Genomic DNA, 23,306 nt, shown 5'->3' on the forward strand with positions numbered 1-23,306 from the left:
GATCCCCTACCTTGGATAATCTCAGTAGTAAATCTCCCCTTTCATTTCCTTGTGATCATCAAATTTTTCCCTCAACGGCATCTAAGTAACACACCTCAACCATGTCAAATCACGTCACAAAAATTTAAAGCAGAGGAAAGGCCAGTCATGTGCCTGCCTGTTGATCAAGTGTGATTTGGATTGGCCTTACTTCAAAGCTCTTGGTCTGTAACCTTTTTGGTTCAGGAACAACAAGCCTACATCAGGTACTTTCTAAGTGTTCTCAGAGTCCAAGTCTTTCTGCCCTCAACCCCTTAAACATATCGCTCTGGGTAAAGAATATATTCCTCCAATCCCTTTGAATGCTTCTACACTGAAATCTACCCCACTTATTGAACATTTTGCTAAGGGAGGTATGTGCTTCTTATTCATGCTTCATTATTTTATGTACTTCAACTAAATCTCCTCTCAGCCCTCTCTAATCAGATCCCATCTAACCCAACCACCTCCAGCCCTGGTAACTTCCTCAGAAGTCTCCTCTACATCTTCTCCAGTGCTCCCCCAACATCAGAACTGGTCAGGATTCTCTAACCTTCGGCTTCACCAGTGTTAAATACAGTTCTGGCATTACTGCCCAGCTCTGGACTCAGGTATCTAGGGATCCTGTGTAGTAAATTTAGGAATGGTGCAGACTTTTGCACATTTCTAGTTTGGTGCTCAGTTGGAGCACTGTGTACATTTCTGTGTTCCAAATGTTGTCCTGGGACGTTGCACTGACAGTTTCGCAGGTATAATGGACATGGGGCTCTAGTTGTGTGGGAGGGAGGGAGGTGAATGGATTACTATGAGGGGAAGTGAGGTGGAATTCCTCGACACAGACCATTGTTGAGATCTGGAAATCACTACCCAAAAGGAGCTTCCAAACAGCAAGAGAGCATAAAGTTGATGAAAATTAATTCATTCGGTTATGGAGCAATAACATAACAGATTTAGAGCGTGCTTGACAATGTAGAAACTGAACTCATGTCTCCCCTCATGGGACAATCTACAATCAGGAAGTGTAGCTTCAGAATAAGAGTCGCCCATTTAAGGTGGAGATGAGGAGGAATTTCTTCTCTCAAAGGGTCGTGAGTCTTTGGTACTCCCCACCCCAGAGAGCCCTAGAGGTGAAGTCATTGATTACTGATCCATCAGGGGGTAATTGGTTCTGGAGAACAGGCAGGAAAGTGGAACTAAAGCCAAGATCATGTCAGTCATGATGGATTGAATGGTGGGGCAGGCTCAACCCAAGGGCTTTGTCCAACCCCTGTTCCTGCTTCTTATGTTCTAGTGTTCCACTAAATTGGACACCTTTCAAAGAGGCACCATGGGTCTATTGAGCATTCTCCACCTATGCTGGAAGGGGCCATTCCAGCTTCTACATTCATCATTCAGAAGTGGTGCCATTTGGTACCTTTACTGATCCAATCACATGTTGGCCCAAAACACCATCATGAGTTACCAAGCACTCCCTTTCTTATGTGGAACCAGAGAATATAACTGCGGCTGGCAATATGCAATAAATCTTCCCAATATCTCAGAAATGACCCAGAGTCCTAGGTTACCAGATTCTTTGCTGCCTACCACTGTGTGTGTGGAAAAACGTCTTGCTGCGATCTCGGTGAAATGAGAGGCCAGTGACCTCCACATGATTGGTTGATTTTTCCTTACTGTCCCGTAGTTTCACCGCTTGCGCCGATCGAGTGGTTGAAGGATTTGGCGGATGCGTTCCTGCCGTAGATCATGAGAAGCAGTCCCTCTGTAGACAATTGGGGACGTTGAGTCCGAGCAGCTTCAGTTGCTTCAGCTCTGAACTCACTGGGTAGGAAGAAAAGGACTTTCATTTCTATTAACTGTGTGCAGTTCTGGTCACTCCATTACAGGAAGGATGGGGAGGGTGAAGCAGCTGGACTTTTTCTGCCCAATGACTTTTCGCCTTGGTATATACCAACTCACGCAACAATGAAGGGCATTATCAGGAAGAAACTAGGGGATTATATAATCCTGTGCAATTGAAACCCAAAGTTTGTGCTTCTGGAAGTGAAGAAGGATAGAAGACTTGCATTTAAATAAGACCTTTTGCATCCTCTGGACATCCCAAGTCATCATTAGAACAATGAAGTACTGTCATTGTTCTAATGTAGGATTTGCAGCAGCAATTTTACATGGAGTAAGTTCCATGGTAAAAAGGGAGCATGGTGTGCCTGCCTTCATTGGTCAGGGCATTGACTATAAGAACATAAAACACTACTGCACAGTACAGGCCCTTCGGCCCTCAATGTTGTGCTGACATTTTATCCTGCTCTAAGATCTATCTAAGCTTTCCCTCCCAAATGTTAACCCTTCCCTCCCATTTCTCTATAATTCATGTGGCTATCTAAGTGTCTCTCAAATGTCCCTAATGTATCTGTCTCCAGCACCTCTTCCGGCAGTGCGTTCCACGCACCCACCACTCTCTGTGTAAAAAACTTAGCTCTGACATCCCCCTTATACCTTCCTCCAATCACCTTAAAATCATGTCCCTTCGTGTTAGCCATTGTCGCCCTGGGAAAAAGTCTCTGACTGTCCACCTGATCTATGCCTCTTATCATCTTGTACACCTCTATCAAGTCCCCTCTCATCCTCCTTCTCATCTTAACTCACTCAACCTATCCTTATAAGACGTGCTCTCCAATCCATGCAGCATCCTGGTAAATCTCCTCTGCATCCTCTCTGCAGCTTCCACATCCTTCCTATAATGAGGCAACCAGAACTGAACACAATACTCCAAGTGTGGTCTAACCAAAGCTCCATAGAGCTGCAACATTACCTCGCGGCTCTTGAACTCAGTACCCCGACTAATGAAGGCCAACACACCATACGCCTTCTTAACAGCCCTATCGACCTGTGCGAGTCGGAATAAGGAAGTCATGTTGCAGCTGTATAAAACTTTGGTTTGGCCACACTTATTGTGTTCAATTCTGTTGGCCCATTACAGGAAGGATGTGGAGACTTTGGAGAGGATACGGAAGAGGTTCACCAGGATGCTGCCTGGATTAGAGAGTATGAGCTATAAGGAGAGGTTGGACAAACTTAGGTTGTTTTCTCTGGAACATCAAGGGCTCAGGGGAGACCAGATAGAAGTTTATAAAATTATGAGATGCATAGATAGGGTAGACAGTCAAAATCTTTTACCCAGGGTAAAAATGTCAAGTACTAGAGGACATGCATTTAAGGTGAGAGGGGGAGGATTCGAAGAAGATGTGCGGGGCAAGTTTTATTTACAGAGAGTGGTGGGTGCCTGGAACAGGCTGCCAGGGGTGGGGGTGGAAGCAGATACGACAGATAAGAGGCTGTTAGACAGACACATAAATATGGAGGGAATGGAAACCTCACTGGGAAACAAACTGAGCTGCCTGTTGTATTGTTGGAAACATGACAACCAATTTGTCACAGTAAACTCCTGCAATTAGCAATGCTATATTGACCAGGTAATTTGTCTAAATGTCTTAACTGTGGGAAAAACATTGGTTAAGGCATTGAGTATTTGGATGGCACATCACATAACTGAACTGGTAACCCAGAGATTTCTATGAAGAAATGGCAGTTAAAATTCCTGCCAAGGCAACTGTTAAAAATCATCTGGAATTTAATAAAGAAACAAACGAACCTTGGTAATGGTATCCATGAAATGACTGGGTCACGAGAAATGTCCCTGGTGGTCCTGGGAGAGAAAACATGTTGCCCTTCTCAAGGATAATTACTCCTGGCATTGAGTGAAAACCCCAAAGAATGAATAAATACGAGAAAACACTTGCCTGCTCTTCTCTGAATTAGTGCCATGAGAGCCCAGTACAGCCTTATTTTAACTTTGCATCTAACAGGCAGGGCAGTGCTCCCTCAACATTCAACTGTACGGTCAGACCACCTCTCAGAAGTGGTGCTTGAAGCCACAGTTTTCTGACCCAAAGAGAATGGCCAGTGATGCAGTCACAAAAGGAGGTGTGACTACAGATCCTGTTTACTTTGTCGAATCCCTGCCTTACCCTGCCTATGTAATATTCCTAAAAGATTTCAAGAAAATGTCAAACTACTCTTTAATTAGCTGTTAACGTTGGAACCATCCACCTAATATACAGTATTACTTTCCTAAGTCATTGGTGGGCAAACCAGAACAAGGAACTTTTTAAGGCATAACCTTAAGATGTGAACTCAGTTGTAATTTGCGCAGTATTACCTGGGTTCTTCATTGTAATATTTGGGGGAGACAGTTTCAAAGTAAAATGATCACCTGTTATTATGAGATCACAAGTGGTCACACCTGGAGTAATGATGCGATGTTAATGGGAGAAATATTTGAGGGAGTTATTGCAAAGACTTAAACTCAAAATATAAATCCAAACCTTTAGCTGGTATTAAACAACCTTGAGAGTTAAGAATATCTGGCCATCAACAAAGCACAAGTCAGGAGTGTGATGGCAAACTCTCCACTTGCCTGGATGAGTGCAGCTCTAACTCTCATGGAGCTCGATGCTACCCAGGATAACGCAACCCACTTGATTAGCACCCATCCAGCACCCTAAACATTCAGTCCCTCCAACACCTTTCATGCACATGTCTACCTCCAGGAATGCCATCAGCAACAGAAGTTGGGAAAATCACTACCTCTCCCACCCAGGCACCGTACAGTCCCAGAATTTACCAACCCCCAGCATTTCAGGAGCACTTCCGTTACATGAACTGCAGTGGTTCAAGAAGGCAGCTCACCACCGCCTCCTCAGGGGCATTTAGGGACAGGCAATAAATGCTGGCCATGACCGCAAAGCCTGAACCCTGTAAATGAATAAAATCGATGTAGTGTGGAAAACTAATGAGGACTGCAATAAGTGGTCCCAGATCTCACAATTAATTGAACTTAAACAAACATCATCTGAAGACTGGGCTGGTTGATGGTAACATTAAACACACCACCCCAATCCACAATAATCCATCTGCTCACAGAATATCCACTTATCCTATGGAGCTGAAGTGATAACAAAATTAAGTTATTGTAATTCATGTCAATTTCTATCCAGGAAGTAATGTTAAGTTTCAGAATCTATGGAACAATAATCCAGACAGAAAATTTCCCATTAGTTCCAAGATCTTTCCAGTAATCTTTAACCACTACAGAACAGTAATTATGAAGGACTAAGCTCCCACGAGCTCTGGTGGCTGGTGATCTGTGAGAGGGTCCAACAAGGTTTGTCCTCACTTTCATACTGAAAGCCCAGAGGGTTTCGATGATGGAGCAACCTCTGAATTTCAATGCATGAGGGACAGAAGAAGCTGAGTGTGGAAGACTGGCCGCTCTTCAGTGTTGACTTTCCTTGGGTTAACTCGTCAATGGAGACCAATATGAAGACTGAGAATTTGATTGTGTTTTTCGGATGCTGCTCAGTATTATGGCCAAATGAGAAAATTAGCTTAGAAACAGAAGGTGCTGGCAGGGTAGATGGTTGGTCACACGCACCACAGTTTTAGAATACAGCGCAGAAACAGGCCCTTTGGCCCAACTTGGCCTTATCGAGGTGTAAGAAATCATGAGGGGCATAGATAGGGTGAACGGAGGAAGGGAAGGGGAACTAAAACCTAGAGGGCATAGGTTTAAGGTGAAAGGTGAAAGATTTAAAAGGGACCTGAGGGGCAATTTATTCACACAGAGGGTGGTGGGTACATGGAACGAGCTGCCAGAGGAAGTGGTTGAGTCAGGTACAATAACAACATTTAACAGACTTTTGGATAAGTATATGGACAGGAGGGGTTTAGAGGGATAGGGGCCAAACGCGGGCAAATGGGACTAGCTGGGCGGGCACTAAGGTCGGCATGGATGAGTTGGGCCGAAGGGCCTGTTTCCATGCTGAATTACTCTGTGACTCTGAGGTCCATGCCGACCAAGGTTCCCATCCAAGCGAGTCCCATTTGCCTATGTTTGGCCCCCCAAACATCACCCAGCCACACGTGTGGATTATATTTTATTAATGGAAAACATTGATAGGATTTAGCCAACTTACCATGATCCCACTTCCTACAGATGGAAGCCTTTGGTAAAAATATTATCATAGCCTCGGAAGAGATGATAAAACAATAAAACTGGGATAACCCTGCAAGCTTGGCACTTTGGTGGTTTTCTGAACTACTGGCTGTATTTCCTATTAATACCCTAACACACTTCTAATTACTTTTGTTTTGTGATTGGAAGCCTGTGACCATTGGTGCTACACAGTATTATAATAAGCTTCCCAGTGAACTCGTTAAGTTTCGGTGAAGTGCAGGAACAGGGGACCCCCATGGAGCAGAAAACATCACCTGGTGAGCCTGATACTCAATCTGACAGTCAGATAGCAGATCGTTGGACTTTTGTTGTAACCCACCTCCCGTGCAATGACGTTCACTGAGTAGGCCTCCTGTCTCAGGAGAATAAACAATAAATGTTCCAAATACACAATGAACGCCCCAGTGTCCAAAATTAACAAACTTTGCTGCCTATCCCTGCTTTATGTGGGGAGAAGTATTCAGCAGATATCCCACTGAAGTGTGAAGACCTCTACAGGATTATTTGATGCATCTGACTATTTTATGTTTAATATTTTCATCCTTATCATCAATCAACCAGCTCTGCAAAGTAGCTGCAAGTGAGATGTTTGCAATTCCTTCATAGAGAACAAACAACATTTATTCCAAGCGGCTTCAGTTGCTTGTGGACAGTCACAAGATTGCAAGATCACCCCAAGTAAGGGGTGTCATTAAAGATAACGTTTACAGTCAGCAATCTCTACTTTCCTTGGTTTATTATCATTGTTTAGCGTGCTACCCTCGATCAGTATTTGGTTTTACATCATTAGTTTCAAGCATCTTTAAGAGGATCTGTTTCTTTTATAGGGCAATAACCTTGTGACATAAGTGGGATGCACTGACTGCATCCCTTGTGACATCATAATTACTGTAGATCATTTCACCTTGAAACTCAAAGGTAATACCATTTTGCTAAACAAATTATCCAGCCTTTATAAACAGGAATAATGGTAACACGGTAAGTGGAGATATTGTCTACTCAGCCCCAGTGTCTAGGATCCGGGCTCCAATCCATCCAGTCACATGACAGCAGCTCTCGTTCCCCCACAGAGGGAAGCAATTTTCACTCTCACTGGACATGGATCCACACAGGGAAACTTGCCTGGAGGTTGAATCAGAGATGTCACCTCAACATAGAGCACGATACTTGCCTGGAGGTTGTGGAGAGGTGGAGATCCACCTCTACCACGATCTATTTGCCAAATCCAATCTGCCTTCTGGGGACTAAGTCTGTGAATTCATGGGACCTTGTCAATCCTCTGCCGCCTACGGTAGGTGACCATTCCAGGTTTGTGAGCCAAGATACTGGGGGACAGAAGATTGTTTCCTCAGAAAATCAGTCCTGTCTTTATCTGGCCTATTCATGTGCACCTTCCAGGGGAAACAAGGAACATGGGTCATGGTTGCCGTCTCCTCCTTAGAACAGGGGAGCTGAGGCCATACTTGTTGATATTAGTTGAGAAGGTTTAAAATAAGAGTCTATTGGTTTAGACCTTTATTGCCCCAACTGGTGCACAGCAAAGAAGGCATGGAGTGCACAGTTAACCATAGAAGTGCGCACAGGATCTACATAGGCCTTTGAGCAGAGACTTCCTGTCATTGGGAGCCCTCTACAGGGGAACAGTGGTGAGGGTGACCAGGATAAGAAGCCGGGAGCCACTTTAAGCAGACCAACCGAACAATCCATCTTGAGGCCCAGATAGTTTCACAGGATTTGTAAACTAGGAAGTGTAAGTGAATCATGTCCAGAGGAAAAAAAGGAAGGTGGGATAAAGACTGAGAAATAAAAGAGGCAGAAGAAAGATTCTTTTTAAAATCTCCACTGCAAAAAATTCTAAAGGAATGAGATTCCACAGGAGTAATATTTTCAATGGTAGATTCAATACTATATTTATTGCTCTGATCTGGGTTCCTCTTTCTCTACCCGCCTTTAACCCATCTCTTATTATCAAGGCCGTCCCTTCTGGCAACTGGGAGGGAATTCCCTCAGCATCAGAGTCCTTCCTTCATGTAGTTCAGCAAGGTACCAATGCACAAAGATCGCGGAGTCGCATGCCAAACTTGGGACAACAACCTCCGCATTTAATTGCACGTGGATTCTGCAGGTCGTGCGATTTACATCAGATTAACAGCTCTGTTATTCTTGCAGTACTAAACCTCAGCCGTTATGTCTCAGCTTCACAGAGATTAAGCCACTTGAACTGCAAGAATCACAACTCCTATTTAGCAGAACCCAAGATACTTTGATGCAGTCACATTTACAATCCTTGGCACCTGCTCCATCTCTCTCATTGTCTGAGGCTTACTCTGACTATTGGTGATGAGCTGAGCCACTGACCCATGCGCATCTGTCATCTCCAACCCAGTAACATCGCCTGAGTCTGCTGAAATTTTCATCCATACTGTTTATCAACTCATCTCTGGGCTCAACAATTCCAATACCCTTCTGCTTGGACTCCTGCCCACCTAGCTCTTTGAACCTTATCCCATCACACCTTTACTCCCTGTATCCTCACCTGTACCGCAGCCCATCCACCCACATCCCATGCTCCTACAACAGCTGGAGGAACAGTTTCCTGACATCACAATAACTTAAAGGTTATGCCATCTTGTTCTGGACTCTGCTTTTTAAATAAATATATGTGGTGAATTGGTTCCATTTATCACAGCTGATTGAATGGGAACCAGACATTTCCTTAGACCCACGATAACATGATGATAGAATCTACAGCAATGTCATTTATGTTACAGGATTATTATCCAGTCAAAGGTGGGGACATGTAAAGATATCATAAACTCAAGGCACAAACCCAAATATTCAGCCAGGGTAAAACTTTGAAGAATTGATGGCCAACAGAGGAAGGCAGAGGTTTTTGACTGTAAATATTACATTCAATCATTCTCCTTGCTTAACACACGGTAAACCTAAGGCTGCCCACAAGTCTCCAGACTCGACGGCCGCCTTCCTCTGCTAACAAATTGCTTCTCGCAGTTTACAACAAGCTCAGAATTCCCCCACATGACCCAACAGGAGTCTGATCGACGAGAACATTGAAACTACTGTGCAAATAAAGCCACCTCTGTCAGCTGATCATGTGGATGTCACCAGGTGCACACTTCAATAACGTCTCTGTGAAATACTTCACACACAAGGCAGAGGTAAGCAGGAAAGTAACTCTATTAAACTTGGATATTCATTGCTTATTCAGTATATTTATTATTTTCTTGTGACTGCTCCACATTACAGCACAAGCTGTTTGAATTACCCTTGGTCTCAATTCCACACTTCTTAAAACTTTTTTATTTTAGTATTGATCAACTCCCCTTTTGAAAGCTTCGGCAGGTTCTGCTGTGATGTAACAATCTCTGTGCAAGTAAAAAGTTTCCTTTTAACTTTGCCTATTTTGTTTTTTAAATCTCCCACTTCAACAGAAATGGTGTTATTCAAATTAATATTATGAATGTTTCCATCAGTTCTTCTCTTAACCACTCTGGTGCAAAAGAAAATCCCATTTGCTTCAGAATCTTCTCAAAGCCTGAGCCATTTATTACTGGGATAATTCTGTGCACCTTCTACTTGGCACTTTTGTGAAATAGCAGTGCCCTAACTGGGAGGCAAGATTTGGACTTCACACTAATGAACGACATGTTGATAAGTCAGTTTAAAACAGAGAGAACGCCCACCCTCTCCTCCCACTCCCAAACTAGTTTTGGGGTGAAGCACAACAAGTTTGACGTTTGGAAATCTACAGTGATTAAATGATCTGAGAGTTTGCGATGACTTGGTTTGTCTTGTGCAGGTGAATCACTGTGCCTTATCTGGCGATGACTACCTCCTAATAACAGCTTCCGATGACTGTAAAGTTCGTGTCTGGAATATTAAAAGTGGAAAATGTCTAGTTAAAGCAAAAGGCCACACAGGTACAAGATTTCAGTGACATCTTTCACCTAGTTGTAGATATTTCTCGAATATTTGCGATTTGGCAGATGCACTAAAGTCTGCAGCCTTGGCGGTAGCAAATTTATCAGCACTTGATGTTATTGGATATATTTTTGTGAATTAGAGTTTATTTTCTTTCTTTATGTCAGCACTGTTTGCTTCTTAATGGTTTAACATTTACTGAATGCATTTTAAAAGGTGGTTTGCCTTCAGAATTGTGTTTGATTCCAGAAGTAGTGAACCACTTCATTTCAAATGCATAAACTACTCAGCTTGTGGGGGAGCAGTTGCTTCGGTTGGCAGGTTAATAAAACAAGAGGCACCTGTGGAAAAAGAGTTAACATTTAAGGTCTCCCTCCACAGATGCTGCCTGAACCATTGAGTATTTCTAGTAGTTTCTGTTTTATTTCAGATTTCCAGCATCTGCAGGTTTTGTTTTTGCTTTTCAAACACATTCTAAATGTTGCTTCCATCCAACAGGGCCAGTGAAGACGTGTGCATTCTCTGCTGATAGTACACTCTTTGCCAGTGGGTCCTCTGATTGCACTGTAAGGTTGTGGGACAAAGCAACAGCAAGGTGCCTGTACACTCTGCAAGGTACAAATCTGGGAACAAAAGAGACAGTAAGACCATTGTGCAGGTGGGCTGACTGGATGTCTTTGCTCAGATTATAAGAGGACAGGTCTCTACCGTAAGAAGAACCAGGACTTTGTTGTCTTTAAGAGGTTGCCATTGGAATGCCGAAAACTCAAAAGATTAAAACATTTCCATTTTCCAAATCTCAAAAGCCATGGTGGTGACCTCCAAACCCAGTTTATACAATCTCATACTAGATATTTGCCAGCCTCAAATAGTTATCAGGTTCAGATTTGCCTCTTCTCTCTGAGGCTCCAAGCTGTAAATCACGCCTTGCTTCACCCTTCCCCTCCTTAGTGTGTTCTCCCCACTCCCATTGTAACATTGTACTGATGTACAGGTCCAATTATCCTTCCAATCCCACTGTCAGATGGTGAGGCACAGTGAGGTCTCTGTGGCAACTAGGCCTCAGTTAGCTGACCGCTGAGGCCCTTGAAGTCATCCAGCACAGAAGCAGGCCTTTGGCCCTGCTCCGGGACTCCCTGCAAGCCTCTGAAGGGAGGCAAGGTGACAGGAGCCTTTCCTATTGTCAAGATCTGTGGGACTTTGCAAAAGCTTTTAAATATCACACAGACATTTCAAAACTATCTTAAAAATTTGAATAAATAAAACAAACTTTAAAACAATTAATATTTAATAAAATGCTAATAAATAATTAAATATATTTAAATAAACTAAGTATTAAATAACTGAACCTACCTTTCAGTGTTGTGGGTCATTTCTAGTTACAACTGCACTCACAACCTGCTGTATAGCATATCTGCTCAGTATTCACTGCTAGGATCTTAGGACCTGTTTTGTATTTCTCATCTTCAAACATACACAACTTGCTCAAATTATGATCTCTACACGTACTGCTAACTAAATCAGACCCATTACTCATACATAGATCTGAAATTCCTTGTTGGTTCTAAGCCATAATGTTCCAGAAAGTTACCAAGAACACTCCCGGAAAAGATCCTGCCTTTCTAAACTGAACGTTCTGTCATCCACAACATGAAGCTCCACAATTTATTGTCAGAGTGATAGTGCATACAGCATAGAAGCAAGTCCTTCATTCCAAGTCCACACTGACCATCAAACTCCCATTTACACCAGTGCTATCCTCGATCCATTTTATTCTCCTCTCCCGAGATCCTACCACTAACCTACACATTAGGAGCAATTTACAGTGGCCAATTAACAAACCAACCTGCACATCTTTGGGGTGTGAGAGGAACTGGAGCACCCAGAAGAAACCCACGTGGTCACAGAGAGATCATGCAAACTCCACATGGACAGCACTCGAGGTCAGGATTGAACCTAGATAGCTGGAGCTCTACCAGCTGTGTTGCCCAAAGTCTTTGAAAGAAAAATAGCCCCATAAAATCAAGCGGACGTCTGGAGCAAAAAAGCAGCCACATGTTTAGGTGAAGCATAGTTTCTCAATCAGGCAAAACGGGAGCAGAAGGTTAAACAAGGGACAGAATATGTTACTATAGACCCTTGGTATAGCCTGAAGAAAACTCAGCTGAGTTCAAGAGACAGCAGGGAAGTGAGTCAGAGAAAGCAGCGACACATTTGGGTGTTTAACAGGTCTGAAGTGCAGAAGTTCCCAGGAAATATAATTCCATTTTCATGCCTCCATTAGTCAAGTATAAATGAGGAAAATAATTCTCTCTGAACAATTTTAACATCTCTAGGAAGTAAATGCACATTCTAGGAACCTTTTCTCAAGTCTCAGGCTTGCTGCTGTGAAGTTCAGCTCTAGATAAATCAAAAACTAAAAGGAACCACCTACCCCAACAACCCAAACTTAATAATAATTTTAATAATATAAACCGATCAGGTTTTAGATGTTCCATATAACCTCAGGGATCAGTTTATTTTCCAAACCTGACCACAGAACACTGCTCCACTGACGATGTCTGAACATTACTCTCTGACCTGGCCCAATAAAATGCTCTGTCCTCATTTCATAGGACACACTAGGAGTGTGGAGACCGTCTGCTTTAGCAGGGATTCGAAGCTGCTTGCCTCTGGAAGCTGGGATTATACTGCTCTTCTGTGGGATACAAAGGTTAGCTCTGAGCCATCTCCCACACTGTGGTGGAAGGCTGCTATTGCACAGTGGAGTTCCAATCCTAGCCTCACTGGTTACCTATTCTCTGTACAACAATCAATCATCTTCATGGTGCCAATTAATTGCCTAAATCTCTTTTTTGACAGCCTGATTAAAATATACTCTTTAAAAAATGTGGAATTTGCTGTGAAGAGCTAAAATTGGTGGGGCCAGTCAATATTTTAGGCTCCACTCCAAATTTATTTGACTTTCAGTGCCTCTGTCTAGAACAAGAACACAAAGTTCTTATTGCATTAAATATCTTCCAGATTACCTCTGGTGAAATGGTATCCAGTTTATTACCTAGCAGCTAATTACTTGTGGATTAATCTGTGTTAGGTCTGAGGCACAAAGCAGTGGACAGTGATGAAAATATACACGGCCATTATTATGAATATAGCTTGTAAAAGTAACACATTTTGGGAAGGAATGGATTTGATTGGGTGACTCTTTCTGAATTGAAGCTGAATGGTGTTATCCATTGCCAATTACAGATGGAACCAAATATAGCTCTAACAGGTGAATGCAAATATCTGGTGTACTGCAACTGAGCTAAGATAAAATCATGGTGTTGGTGAATTTTGGCGATAAATTTTGAAATCCTTTAATTCACCCAGTGAAAATGTACATAGTTGGTTATTCTGAATGATAACTCATTATTAAAAATCCCATGGTGACGGCTTATTGAACATTCTCAGTGTGGGCTCTCAGCAGGTGCTCCAATTGCCTCCCACATCCCAAAGATCTGCCGTTGGGTTAAATGGCTCCTGTAAATTACCTGCGATGTAGGTGAGTAGCAAAATGATCAAAGAGGAGTTGATGAGCATGTGTGAGAGAGAACGTTGCAGGGGTACAGGGAAATGAGGGGGATTTGGACTGATGGGATTGCTCCCCCGGGAGCAAGCATGGACCCAATGGACCAAATGGCCTCCTTCTGTACTGTAATATGTAATTAACACTGCATTTGGATATACTCCACCTACAGTGGGATGAAACTCTCTAGAATGAGTGTCTTTGCTTTGAACTCCCTATAAGATCCACCTCCACCTCACAGGCTTTCCTATAGGAGACAATGGCTTGAAATTGGATCAACTTCAGTGTAAGACAACAGTGTGAGAGCAAATTTCTGTACATTGAGGCACCTTGCAGCTGCTATGTACATTTATGGGCAGTCTTAATGTGCTTTTGTGACAAAATATATAAGGAACTTCTGTGGAGTTTAGTGCTCCCACAGCAGTTGATGGACAACTCCAAATCATCTAAAAAGATCTAGAGAGGACACAGAAAAGACTCACACAGATTTTGCTGGGACTGGAGGGCTGATGGAGACACTGGATAGTCCGGGACTTATTTCCCTGGAGCGAAGGAGGCTGAGGGGTGACCTGATAGAGGTTTGTAAAATTACGAGGGGCATAGACAGGGTAGGTAGCCTCGGTCCTTTTTTTCCCAGAGTAGGGGAGTCTAAAACTAGAGGGGGCCTGAGGGGCAACTTTTTCACACAGAGGGTGGTGAGTAGATGGAACGGGCTGCCAGGGGAAGCAGGTTGAGGCAGGTACAATTATAATGTTTAAAAGACATTTGGACAGGTACGTGAATGGGAAGGTTTAGAGGGATATGGGGGCAAATGCAAACAAATAGGGTTTGCATAGGTGGGCATCTTGGGCGGCATGGAGGAGACATATTTGTTCCAAAGGGCCTGTTTTGTGCTGTATGACTCTATGACTCAATGAATGTCTCTGCACTACTATCTTTGCACTATACTGTTGTTTTGCGCTTGTCACTGCATTTAAGCTAAGATAAGATTTCTTTATTAGTCACATGTACATCGAAACACACAGTGAAATGCATCTTTTGCGTAGAGTGTTCTGGGGGCAGCCTGCAAGTGTCGCCACGCTTCCGGCGCCAAAATAGCATGCCCACAACTTCCTAACCTGCATGTCTTTGGAATGTGGGAGGAAACCGGAGCACCCGGAGGAAACCCACGCAAACACGGGGAGAACGTACAAACTCCTTACAGGCAGCAGTTGGAATTGAACACGGGTCACTGGCACTGTAAAGCATTACACTAAACACTACACTACCGCTGTATTTATTATTACCACGTACACTGTTTACTCTGTGAGCTTCACATGAGCAAGGAATTTCATTGCAGCCTGGTGTATATGACGATAAACTAATCTGAATTTGACACATGATTTTCTTCACTTTTAACAGTTGGGACAAATCGTGAGGACGTTCACAGGGCATCAAAACGTCATCAAGTCCTGTGCCTTCTCATTCGGTGGAGAGCATATGGTAACCCAACATCTTCCACTATTACACTTCGCTGTGTCTGCAGCTCCCAGCATACATAGAGTCATAGAGCACCACAGCACAGAAACAGACCCTTTGGCCCATCTAGTCCATGCCAACCTGATCTTCTGCCTTGTCCCATCTACCTGCTCCCTCCAAACCCCTCCCATCCATGCACCTATCCAGACCTCTCTTAAATGTTACAATTGAACCTGCATCCACCACTTCCACTGGCAGCTCATTCCACACTCGCACTGCCCTCTGAGTGAAGAAGTTTCCCCTCAGATTCCTCTTATATATTTCACCTTTCACCCTAAACCTATGACCTCTAGTTCTAGTCTCACCCAACTTGAGGGGAAAATGCTTGGATGCATTCACCCTATCTATGCCCCTCATAATTCTGTATACCTCTATAAGATCTCCCCTCATCCTCCTGCACTCCAGGGAATAAAGTCCTAACCTATTCAACCTTTCCCTATAACTCAGGTCCTCAAGTCCTGGCAACATCCTTGTAAATTTTCTCTACTCTTTCCAGCTTATTGATCACTCTCCTGTAGGTAGGTGACCAGAACTGCACACAATACTCCAAATTCGGCCTCACCGACATTTACAACTTACCTTTAGTAAGCATCTCTTAACTGAGAGGAAGCAAGAGAGCATTTCAAATATTGGTGAAAGATTAAACATCAATAATATTTAAGGAGGAGTGGATGCTGAACAGTGATGGTGTGGGAGGAACAGGGGTGCAGAAAGACCGTGTGAAACCTTGGTCAGGTGCGTTCCGACATGTGTAAAGATGGCGAGGGGATTAAAGGCGGTGGTGAAAATTAGCCAGAGTTCCTACTCTGCTTTTACACCTGGAATATGGGAGGGATTCCAAATATGAACGGAATTGTGCTGAGTGATCCCGCCCACCAGTCAAGAGGCCAATCAGCTTGTGTTACCCATGAAGAATGGGCTAGATATCGGAGGGTGCTCACGCTACAGGAACAACCCCCAGGGCTAAGAGTTAGCAGAAGGGAAAGCCAAGTACATTAGCGCAAGAAAATAATACAGTTCCATAGGTTGAAATGATATAAGTTAGTCTGAAAGTGGTAGGATTTTTTATGAAATTATTCATTTACATCAGAAGTAAATATGCCTGGGTGTTAAAACAGCCAGGTCCAGTTTCCAGTGCTGGTCTTGCATTAAGTAAGCTATTGTTCTCCTTGCACAGGCCACTGGCTCCTGGGATTATACGGTAATCGTGTGGGATGTACGACACACGAAACCTGGAAGATATTTGTCTGGTCACACAGGCAACGTGAGCTGTGTTGCATTTTCCAGCATTGGGATGTTGGTAGGTAAGCTGATCCTGAAATTTAATGGAAACTGAGGGGTATTTAAATGACCAGGAGCTCTTTCATTGACTCAGTGGCTCGTGGATGAGTGGATTAGGAGGGACTCTGTAGCCCAGGTCCACTTGACTTCAAAAACTGAAAGAAAAAGAATTATGTTTAAAATACATTTGGACAGGTTCATGGATAGGAAGGGTTTGGAGGGATATGGGCCAAATGCAGGTAAATGGGTCTAGCTCTGGAAGGCACCTTGGTCAGCATGGACGAGTTGGGAGGGCCTGTTTCCATGCTGTATAACTCTAAACAGAAAACGTTGGGAACACTCAGCAGGTCAGGCAGCATCTGTGGGGAGAGAAACAGAGTTGACGTTTTAAGTCAAAGGTCCCATCCTTCTTGTACAGGTTCCTGCATCACGTGGTAGTGAGAGCAGAAGATAGTACAGTTGAATGCACTGGCTAACGAGCTGGTATAGGAAGGAGGGTTACAGATACCTGGATCACTGGGGTCTCTTCCAGGGCAGGTGGAACCTGTTCAAGAAGGACGGGTTGCACCTAAACTGGCGGGGCGCCAATATCCTTGCAGGGAGGTGTGCTCGTGCCACTCAGGAGGGTTTAATCTAGTGTGGCAGGGTGTGGGAACCAGAGCTGTAGGAAATTTGGGTAAAGAAGTAGCAGATGGAGTTTAATCTGGATAAGTGTGAGGTGATGTGCTTAGAGAGGTCAAATGCAAGAGGGAAGTACACAGTAAATAGCAGGACTTTCAGTAGCATTGATGTACTGAGGGATCTTGAAGGGCAAGTTCACAGCTCTTTGAAAGTGACAACACAAGTGGATAGGGTGGTGAAGAAGGCGTACAGCATGCTTGCCTTAGTTGGTCAGGGCATTGAGTATAGAAGTTGGGAAGTCATGTTACAGCTGTATAAAACTTTAGGTGAGTGACATTTGGAGTATAATAGGCAGTTCTGGTCGCCCCATTACAGGAAGGATGTGGAGCTTTGGAGAGGGTGCAGAAGAGGTTCACCAGGATATTGCCTGGATAAGAGAGTGTTAGCTATAAGGAGATGTTGGACAAACTTACATTGTTTTCTCTGGAGTGTCAGAGGTAGAGGGACTGATAGAAGTTTTACTATGACAAGCATAGGTATGATTGATAGCCAGAGTTTTGTTTCCCAGGGTGGAAATGTCAAATACTAGAGGACATAGCTTTAAGGTGAGAGGGGGAAAATTTAAGAGATTTGCGGGGCAAGTGTTTTTACACAGAAAGTGGTAGGTGGCTGGAAAACACTGCTAGGGGAGGTAGTAGAGGCAGATACGATAGCAACATTTAAGAGGCATTTAGACAGACACATGAACAGGCAGGGAGTGGAGGGATATGGACCACGTGCAGGCAGATGGGAGTAGTTCAGATTGGCATCATGGTCAGCACAGACATCGTGGGCCGAAGGGCCTGTTCGTGTGCTGTATTGTTCTATGTTTTATATTCTATGTAAGGCAAGCTGAGGAGGTGGGTCTCAGCTCCTCTGTGCCAGTGAATGTCGGTTCCGAAACCACCAGCTGGAAAGAACTAGTTGTATTATAATGGCCCAAAATGCTCTCTGTGGACAATCAAAGATATTCCACTGAATAAGACATTGGGCTTGCTGGTTTTACCATTCAACATAATCACTCAAAAGAAGATATTAAACAAACAGAATATAAAATCATGATTTAAGGTGGGAGGGGAAAATTTTAAAAGGGACCAGAGGGGCAACTTCTTCATACAGAGGGTGGTGAGTATACGGAATGAGCTGCCAGAGGAAGTGGTTGAGGCAGGTACCAATAACAACATTTAAAAGACGTTTGGATAGGTACATGGATAGGAAAGGTTTAGAGGGAAATGGGCCTAACATGGACTTGCTTAGATGGGCATTTTGGTCAGCATGGTCAAGTTGGGCTGAAGGGGCTGTTTCCATGCTGTATTACTCTATGACTCTGTAGAAAACTTGTCAAACGTGGAGTAACAAAGTAGTTTCACAGCTCTCAATGTCAGGATCTTCCAATTGTTTCCTAGGCTTCAGGCTCCTGGGATAAGACCGTCCGTGTATGGGATTCAAGGACTGGGATCCTGATCTTTCTCCTGGAGGAGCACAGTGGCCACCTCATGGCCCTCGCCTTCTCTCTGGATGCAATTCTACTGGTGACAGCGGCAGAAAATGGAACGGTATGCAGAAATTCATCTGAAATTGGGATTGTTGAGCTCTGTAATCTGCAGGGCTGACTCACTCTTATCTATTCCCATAGATTCGCCTGTGGGATTGTGAAGATGGAACATGTAAGAGGATTCTTCAGGTAATCCACTGTTGGTGTTCTGATTTAATGGGATTAAGCAATCACATTATTTAGTTATTCAAAGGACGGATAACATGAGTGTGTGGGACGGGAAACATACTGTATTACCGGCTGAGTAAACTGAAGGTCTGAAGACTTGAGTTCAAGTATTACCACACTATCTGGAGAATTTAAATTGGGGTGATCAAATAAACTGGAATTAAAGAGTTTGTGTCAGTTATGGTGACCATGAAACTTCTGGATTGTTGTTTTTAAAAAAACTAATGCCCTTCAGAGAAGGAAATCTGCCAGCCATGGCTATTCTGGCCAAGTTCAGACCAACTCTGGACTGCCCCTGAAATGGCCCAGAAAGGCATAGTCCTATCTCACCACCACGTTCAATCGGGCAGTAAATGGTGGCCTCGCCCAGCCCCAACAAAGAATAGAAAGATTACAAATGCTTTTTGCAAAAAAAACATTTTTTTAAAAAATAAAAGGTATGCACATTAATTAGAGATTATTTTTGAGCAGTTGGCAAATTTTGACAATTCTCATCTCCCCATTAACAGCAAAAGAGTGATTATGTCAGCAGAAGATCTATACAGAATAGATCTGTTTGAATCCCGTTACACACCTTTCTGATCCGAGCAACGGATTTCCTTTTTATGATTATCTTTTCTTTATCTCCATAGGAAAAGTTAGATGTTATCACCAGCTGCCAATTTTCTTCTTTTGCGACGCTTCTGACTGCAGGAACCTCTGATTATATGGTGACAATAACGAAGGCAAAATGAAGCTACCAACACCACACCACCAACGCCAAGAATTTGCAAAACGAAATCTGAACCTTAAAGAATAATTCCGCAAGCACACAACTTTAATTTTATTTTAAGATGTAAAATGATATGTCGACATCAATATTAAAATATATTTTGTATAAGTTGCTTGAGCTGTAAATCTAAAGGCAGTACACCATTTATAAGCTCTCAGCAGTACTAGTTTCTAATTTTACTAAATGGAAAACTGGAATTTCATCCGAGTTGCTATGGAGACACGTAATGTGGAATCCAGAAAAATTCAAATGGTTTCCATGGGCACCGCTCACATTTAGAATATGAGAAAAAAAATCTTTTGGCCTCGAAACAATTTCTGCAATACATTCTCCTTCTTCAGTGTCTTGAGTTAAAGTTGGTTGCCGGCCATTGAACCTGTTACCATTGAGAACTGTACAGGCAACAAAAGAAGAAGGGCAGACAGCAGCTTCCATCAGGAGCTGAGAGGGGCTGTAGGATCTGGACGGTCTGTCAGCACAAGGAGCAAATGCTGCCAGTCCCCAGACACGGCCCACGCTCACCATGTCAGTCAGGGTGCAGTCCTTGCACCAAGTCGACCCGCCACTGGTCCTGCCCCTCCTAACACCAGCCCTCCACACCGAGCCTTGGGGGGATTGAATGGTAGATTGGCGCCAGGTTCCTGGAACAGCAGTGGAAGGCCAGGGGTTCACATAATCCGGTAATGCATGTCTCTATACATAACTTTACAATGACCCCTTTTACTGCTGATTTACTTGGCATTGTCCTTGTTGGGAATGCACTGTTAGACTAAGTGAGGTACCTGTGTATGGGAAGAACAGCGCACTGGACAATATCTGCCTTTCAATCAGCTTCACTAAAACAAGTTATGCTGTTCTTTATCTCAATGTTGGCGGTTGGCTATTGTTGCATTAAAATTGGCCGCTATGTTTGCAACATTGCAACGGTGGCTGCACTTTGAAATGCTTTGTTGCCTAAAGTTGTTAAAGGCAAACTATGCCCAGAGTTATAGAGTTATACAGCAAGGAAACAGGGCTCTCGGCTCAGCTGACCCGGGCCCACCAAGATGCCTGTCTACACTAGTCCCATTTGCCTGTGTTTGTCCCATATTCCCCTGACACAAGAGGTTCTGCAGATGCTGAAATCTGAAATAACGCACACAAAATGCTGGAGGAACTCAGCAGGTCAGGCAGCATCTAAAGAGGGAAATAAACAGTCAACGTTTCGGGTTGAGACCCTTCATCAGGACCTCTAAACCTTTCCTATCCATGTACCTGTCCAAATGCTTTTTAAACAATGTCATTGTACCTGCCTCTACCACTTCCTCTGGCAGTTCGTTCCATATACCCACCACCCTCTGTGTGAAAAACTTGCCCCTCGGTTGTTGATGAAATAACAAAGCTCAATAAGGAAGCTACAGTTAACATGGTACATATGGGCTTCAAGAAGCCACTTAATAAGGTGCAATATAACAGACGTCCTCAAGACTGAAGAACAAGGAATAAAAGGGGCCTTTGCAACAAGGATAGGAAACTGGCCAAGGAAGGGGAAAGGGAGTAGTAGTGAAAGAAGAGTAAAACACTGCAGCTGCTGGAAGTCTGAGAAAATGCTGGGAATATTCAGCAGGTCAGTCTGTGCAGACTGAAACTAAATTAATGACCTGAAACATGAACTCTGATTCTCACTCCACAGAGGGCGCCTGACCCGATGTGCAGTAGTGAAAGGTTGTTTCTTGCACTGGAGGGAAGACGACAGCAGAGAACCTCAAGAGACTGTCCTAGCACCACCCACTGTGATCTGTGAAGAAGACTTCAGACAGGTTAAATGGGCGGAGAGGTGGCAGATGATGTTTAATGCTGAAAACTGCGAAGTGTTACATTTTGATTGGATAAATGAGGGGCCAACATTAACTACAGTGCTGAGTTCTAAAAGGAGTGCAAGTACAGTGGGAGGGAAGGATTAGATAGATACTAGAGCAGGATAAAATGTCGGCGCAACATTGTGGGCCGAAGGGCCTGTACTGTGCTGTAATGTTCTATGTACAGAGAGATCCGAGACTATGTCCAGGAGCAGTCGAGCAGGTTGAGAAAGTGGTTAGTAAAACACATGGTACCCAGCTTCTGAGTTGACAATAGAATCATGGAATGCAAGAGCAAGGAAGTTATGTTGATCCTTTAGAAACCATTGGTCTGGCCACAGATGGGCACCCCACCAGGAAAAAAAATAGAAAGGTTTTAGAGAAGAAGTTTACACTAATGATTTCAAGAATGAGTATCACTAGTTATGTGGAAAGACTTCCTCGGGACAGAGGAGGATGCAAACGGATCTGTCAAACATATTTAAAACCATGAAGAGGATAGACAGAGGAGATGGACAGAACCTGATTCAATAGGCAGATGGATCAAGAACTAGAGGTCATAACATGAAGATAAGATAAGATAAGATTTCTTTATTAGTCACATGTACATCGAAACACAGTGGAATGCATCTTTTGCATAGTGTTCTGGGGGGAGCCCAGAAGTGTCGCCATGCTTCCAGCGCCAACATAGCATGCCCACAACTTCCTAACCTGTACGTCTTTGGAATGTGGGAGGAAACCAGAGCACCCGGAGGAAACCCACGCAGACACGGGGAGAACGTACAAACTCTTTACAGACAGCGGCGGGAATTGAACCTGGGTCGCTGGCGCTGTAATAGTGTTAAGCTAACCTCTACACTACTGTGCAGTGAAGGGCAGTGATCAAAGAGCCAAAGTGACGTGAGGACTTTTCTTTCTAGAGTGAGCAGTGAGTGGCTGGAATACAGTGCCCGGGGCAGTGCAGAGGCAGATGCAACTGCAGTGTTCAAAGTGGGGGTGGGGGGTGTACTGCATAATTATCTGAAAGGCAAGAATTTGCAGGGCTGTGGAGAGACGGAAGGGCACTGGGACTAGTTAGATTGTTCTTACATTGAGCAGGTATGGACTTGATGGCCCAAATAGCCTCCTTTAGTGTTACAACCATTCTGTCATTCTATAAAGGGTCTTGGGATGTCCTGGGCTATGAAAATGCAAGCCTTTTCTTTGATGCAATGTTTTGCAGCGAGGAAGCACCATGTCTCCTGTCTGTCACCACTTAGGCCAATATTATTTTACTTTTCACAAGCATGCCTTTAATTTTACATTTTATCTAGATTTTCTTTTCTTCATTTATTTTAATTCATTCTCTTCGGTCCCACATCATATTCTCTTCTATTTTTGATTTTCCACTGCAGACACAGTAGTGTAGCGGTTAGCATAACGCTATTACAGCACCAGTGACCTGGGTTCAATTGCGGCCGCTGTCTGTAAGGAGTTTGTACATTCTCCCTGCGACTGCGTGGGTTTCCTCCGGGTGCTCTGGTTTCCTCCCACATTCCAAAGACGTACGGGTTAGGAAGTTGTGGGCGTGCTAATGTTGGCGCCGGAAGCGTGGCGACACTTGCGGGCTGCCCCCAGAACATTCTACACAAAGATGCATTTCACTGTGTGTTTCGATGTACATGTGACTAATAAAGATATCTTATCTTAGTGTCCAAATATGGAAAAGTATACATTGTAATTGATTTTAATGAAAGTTGATATCTTATCCCATGGTCCAGTACTGCTTCTGCCTGACCACAAACCCCCTCCCATGACGAATTCACAAAGGGACCATCCATGGATCCAACTCTCTTTAAAGCACTGTATTTCAATGAGTGCCGTCCTGGTAAAATACCGATGAGGACAGTGTCAGGGTATGACTCGAGATGAAA

General features: G+C 43.7%; 1 protein-coding gene across 1 annotated transcript; it reads left to right on the forward strand.

Annotated features, from left to right (window-relative positions):
• Positions 1-9,204: 9,204 nt before the first annotated feature.
• Positions 9,205-19,517, forward strand: LOC127582272 (WD repeat-containing protein 38-like). Its single transcript, XM_052037444.1, has 8 exons — positions 9,205-9,270; positions 9,912-10,032; positions 10,532-10,648; positions 12,649-12,746; positions 15,003-15,083; positions 16,297-16,419; positions 18,467-18,616; positions 19,416-19,517. Exons 1-8 carry the CDS (start codon positions 9,205-9,207, stop codon positions 19,515-19,517), a joined length of 858 nt encoding a protein of 285 aa, XP_051893404.1.
• The last annotated feature ends 3,789 nt before the right edge of the window (positions 19,518-23,306 follow it).

This window comes from Pristis pectinata, chromosome 23, assembly GCF_009764475.1.
Source record: "Pristis pectinata isolate sPriPec2 chromosome 23, sPriPec2.1.pri, whole genome shotgun sequence".
In the NCBI taxonomy this organism is placed as follows: Eukaryota; Metazoa; Chordata; class Chondrichthyes; order Rhinopristiformes; family Pristidae; genus Pristis; species Pristis pectinata.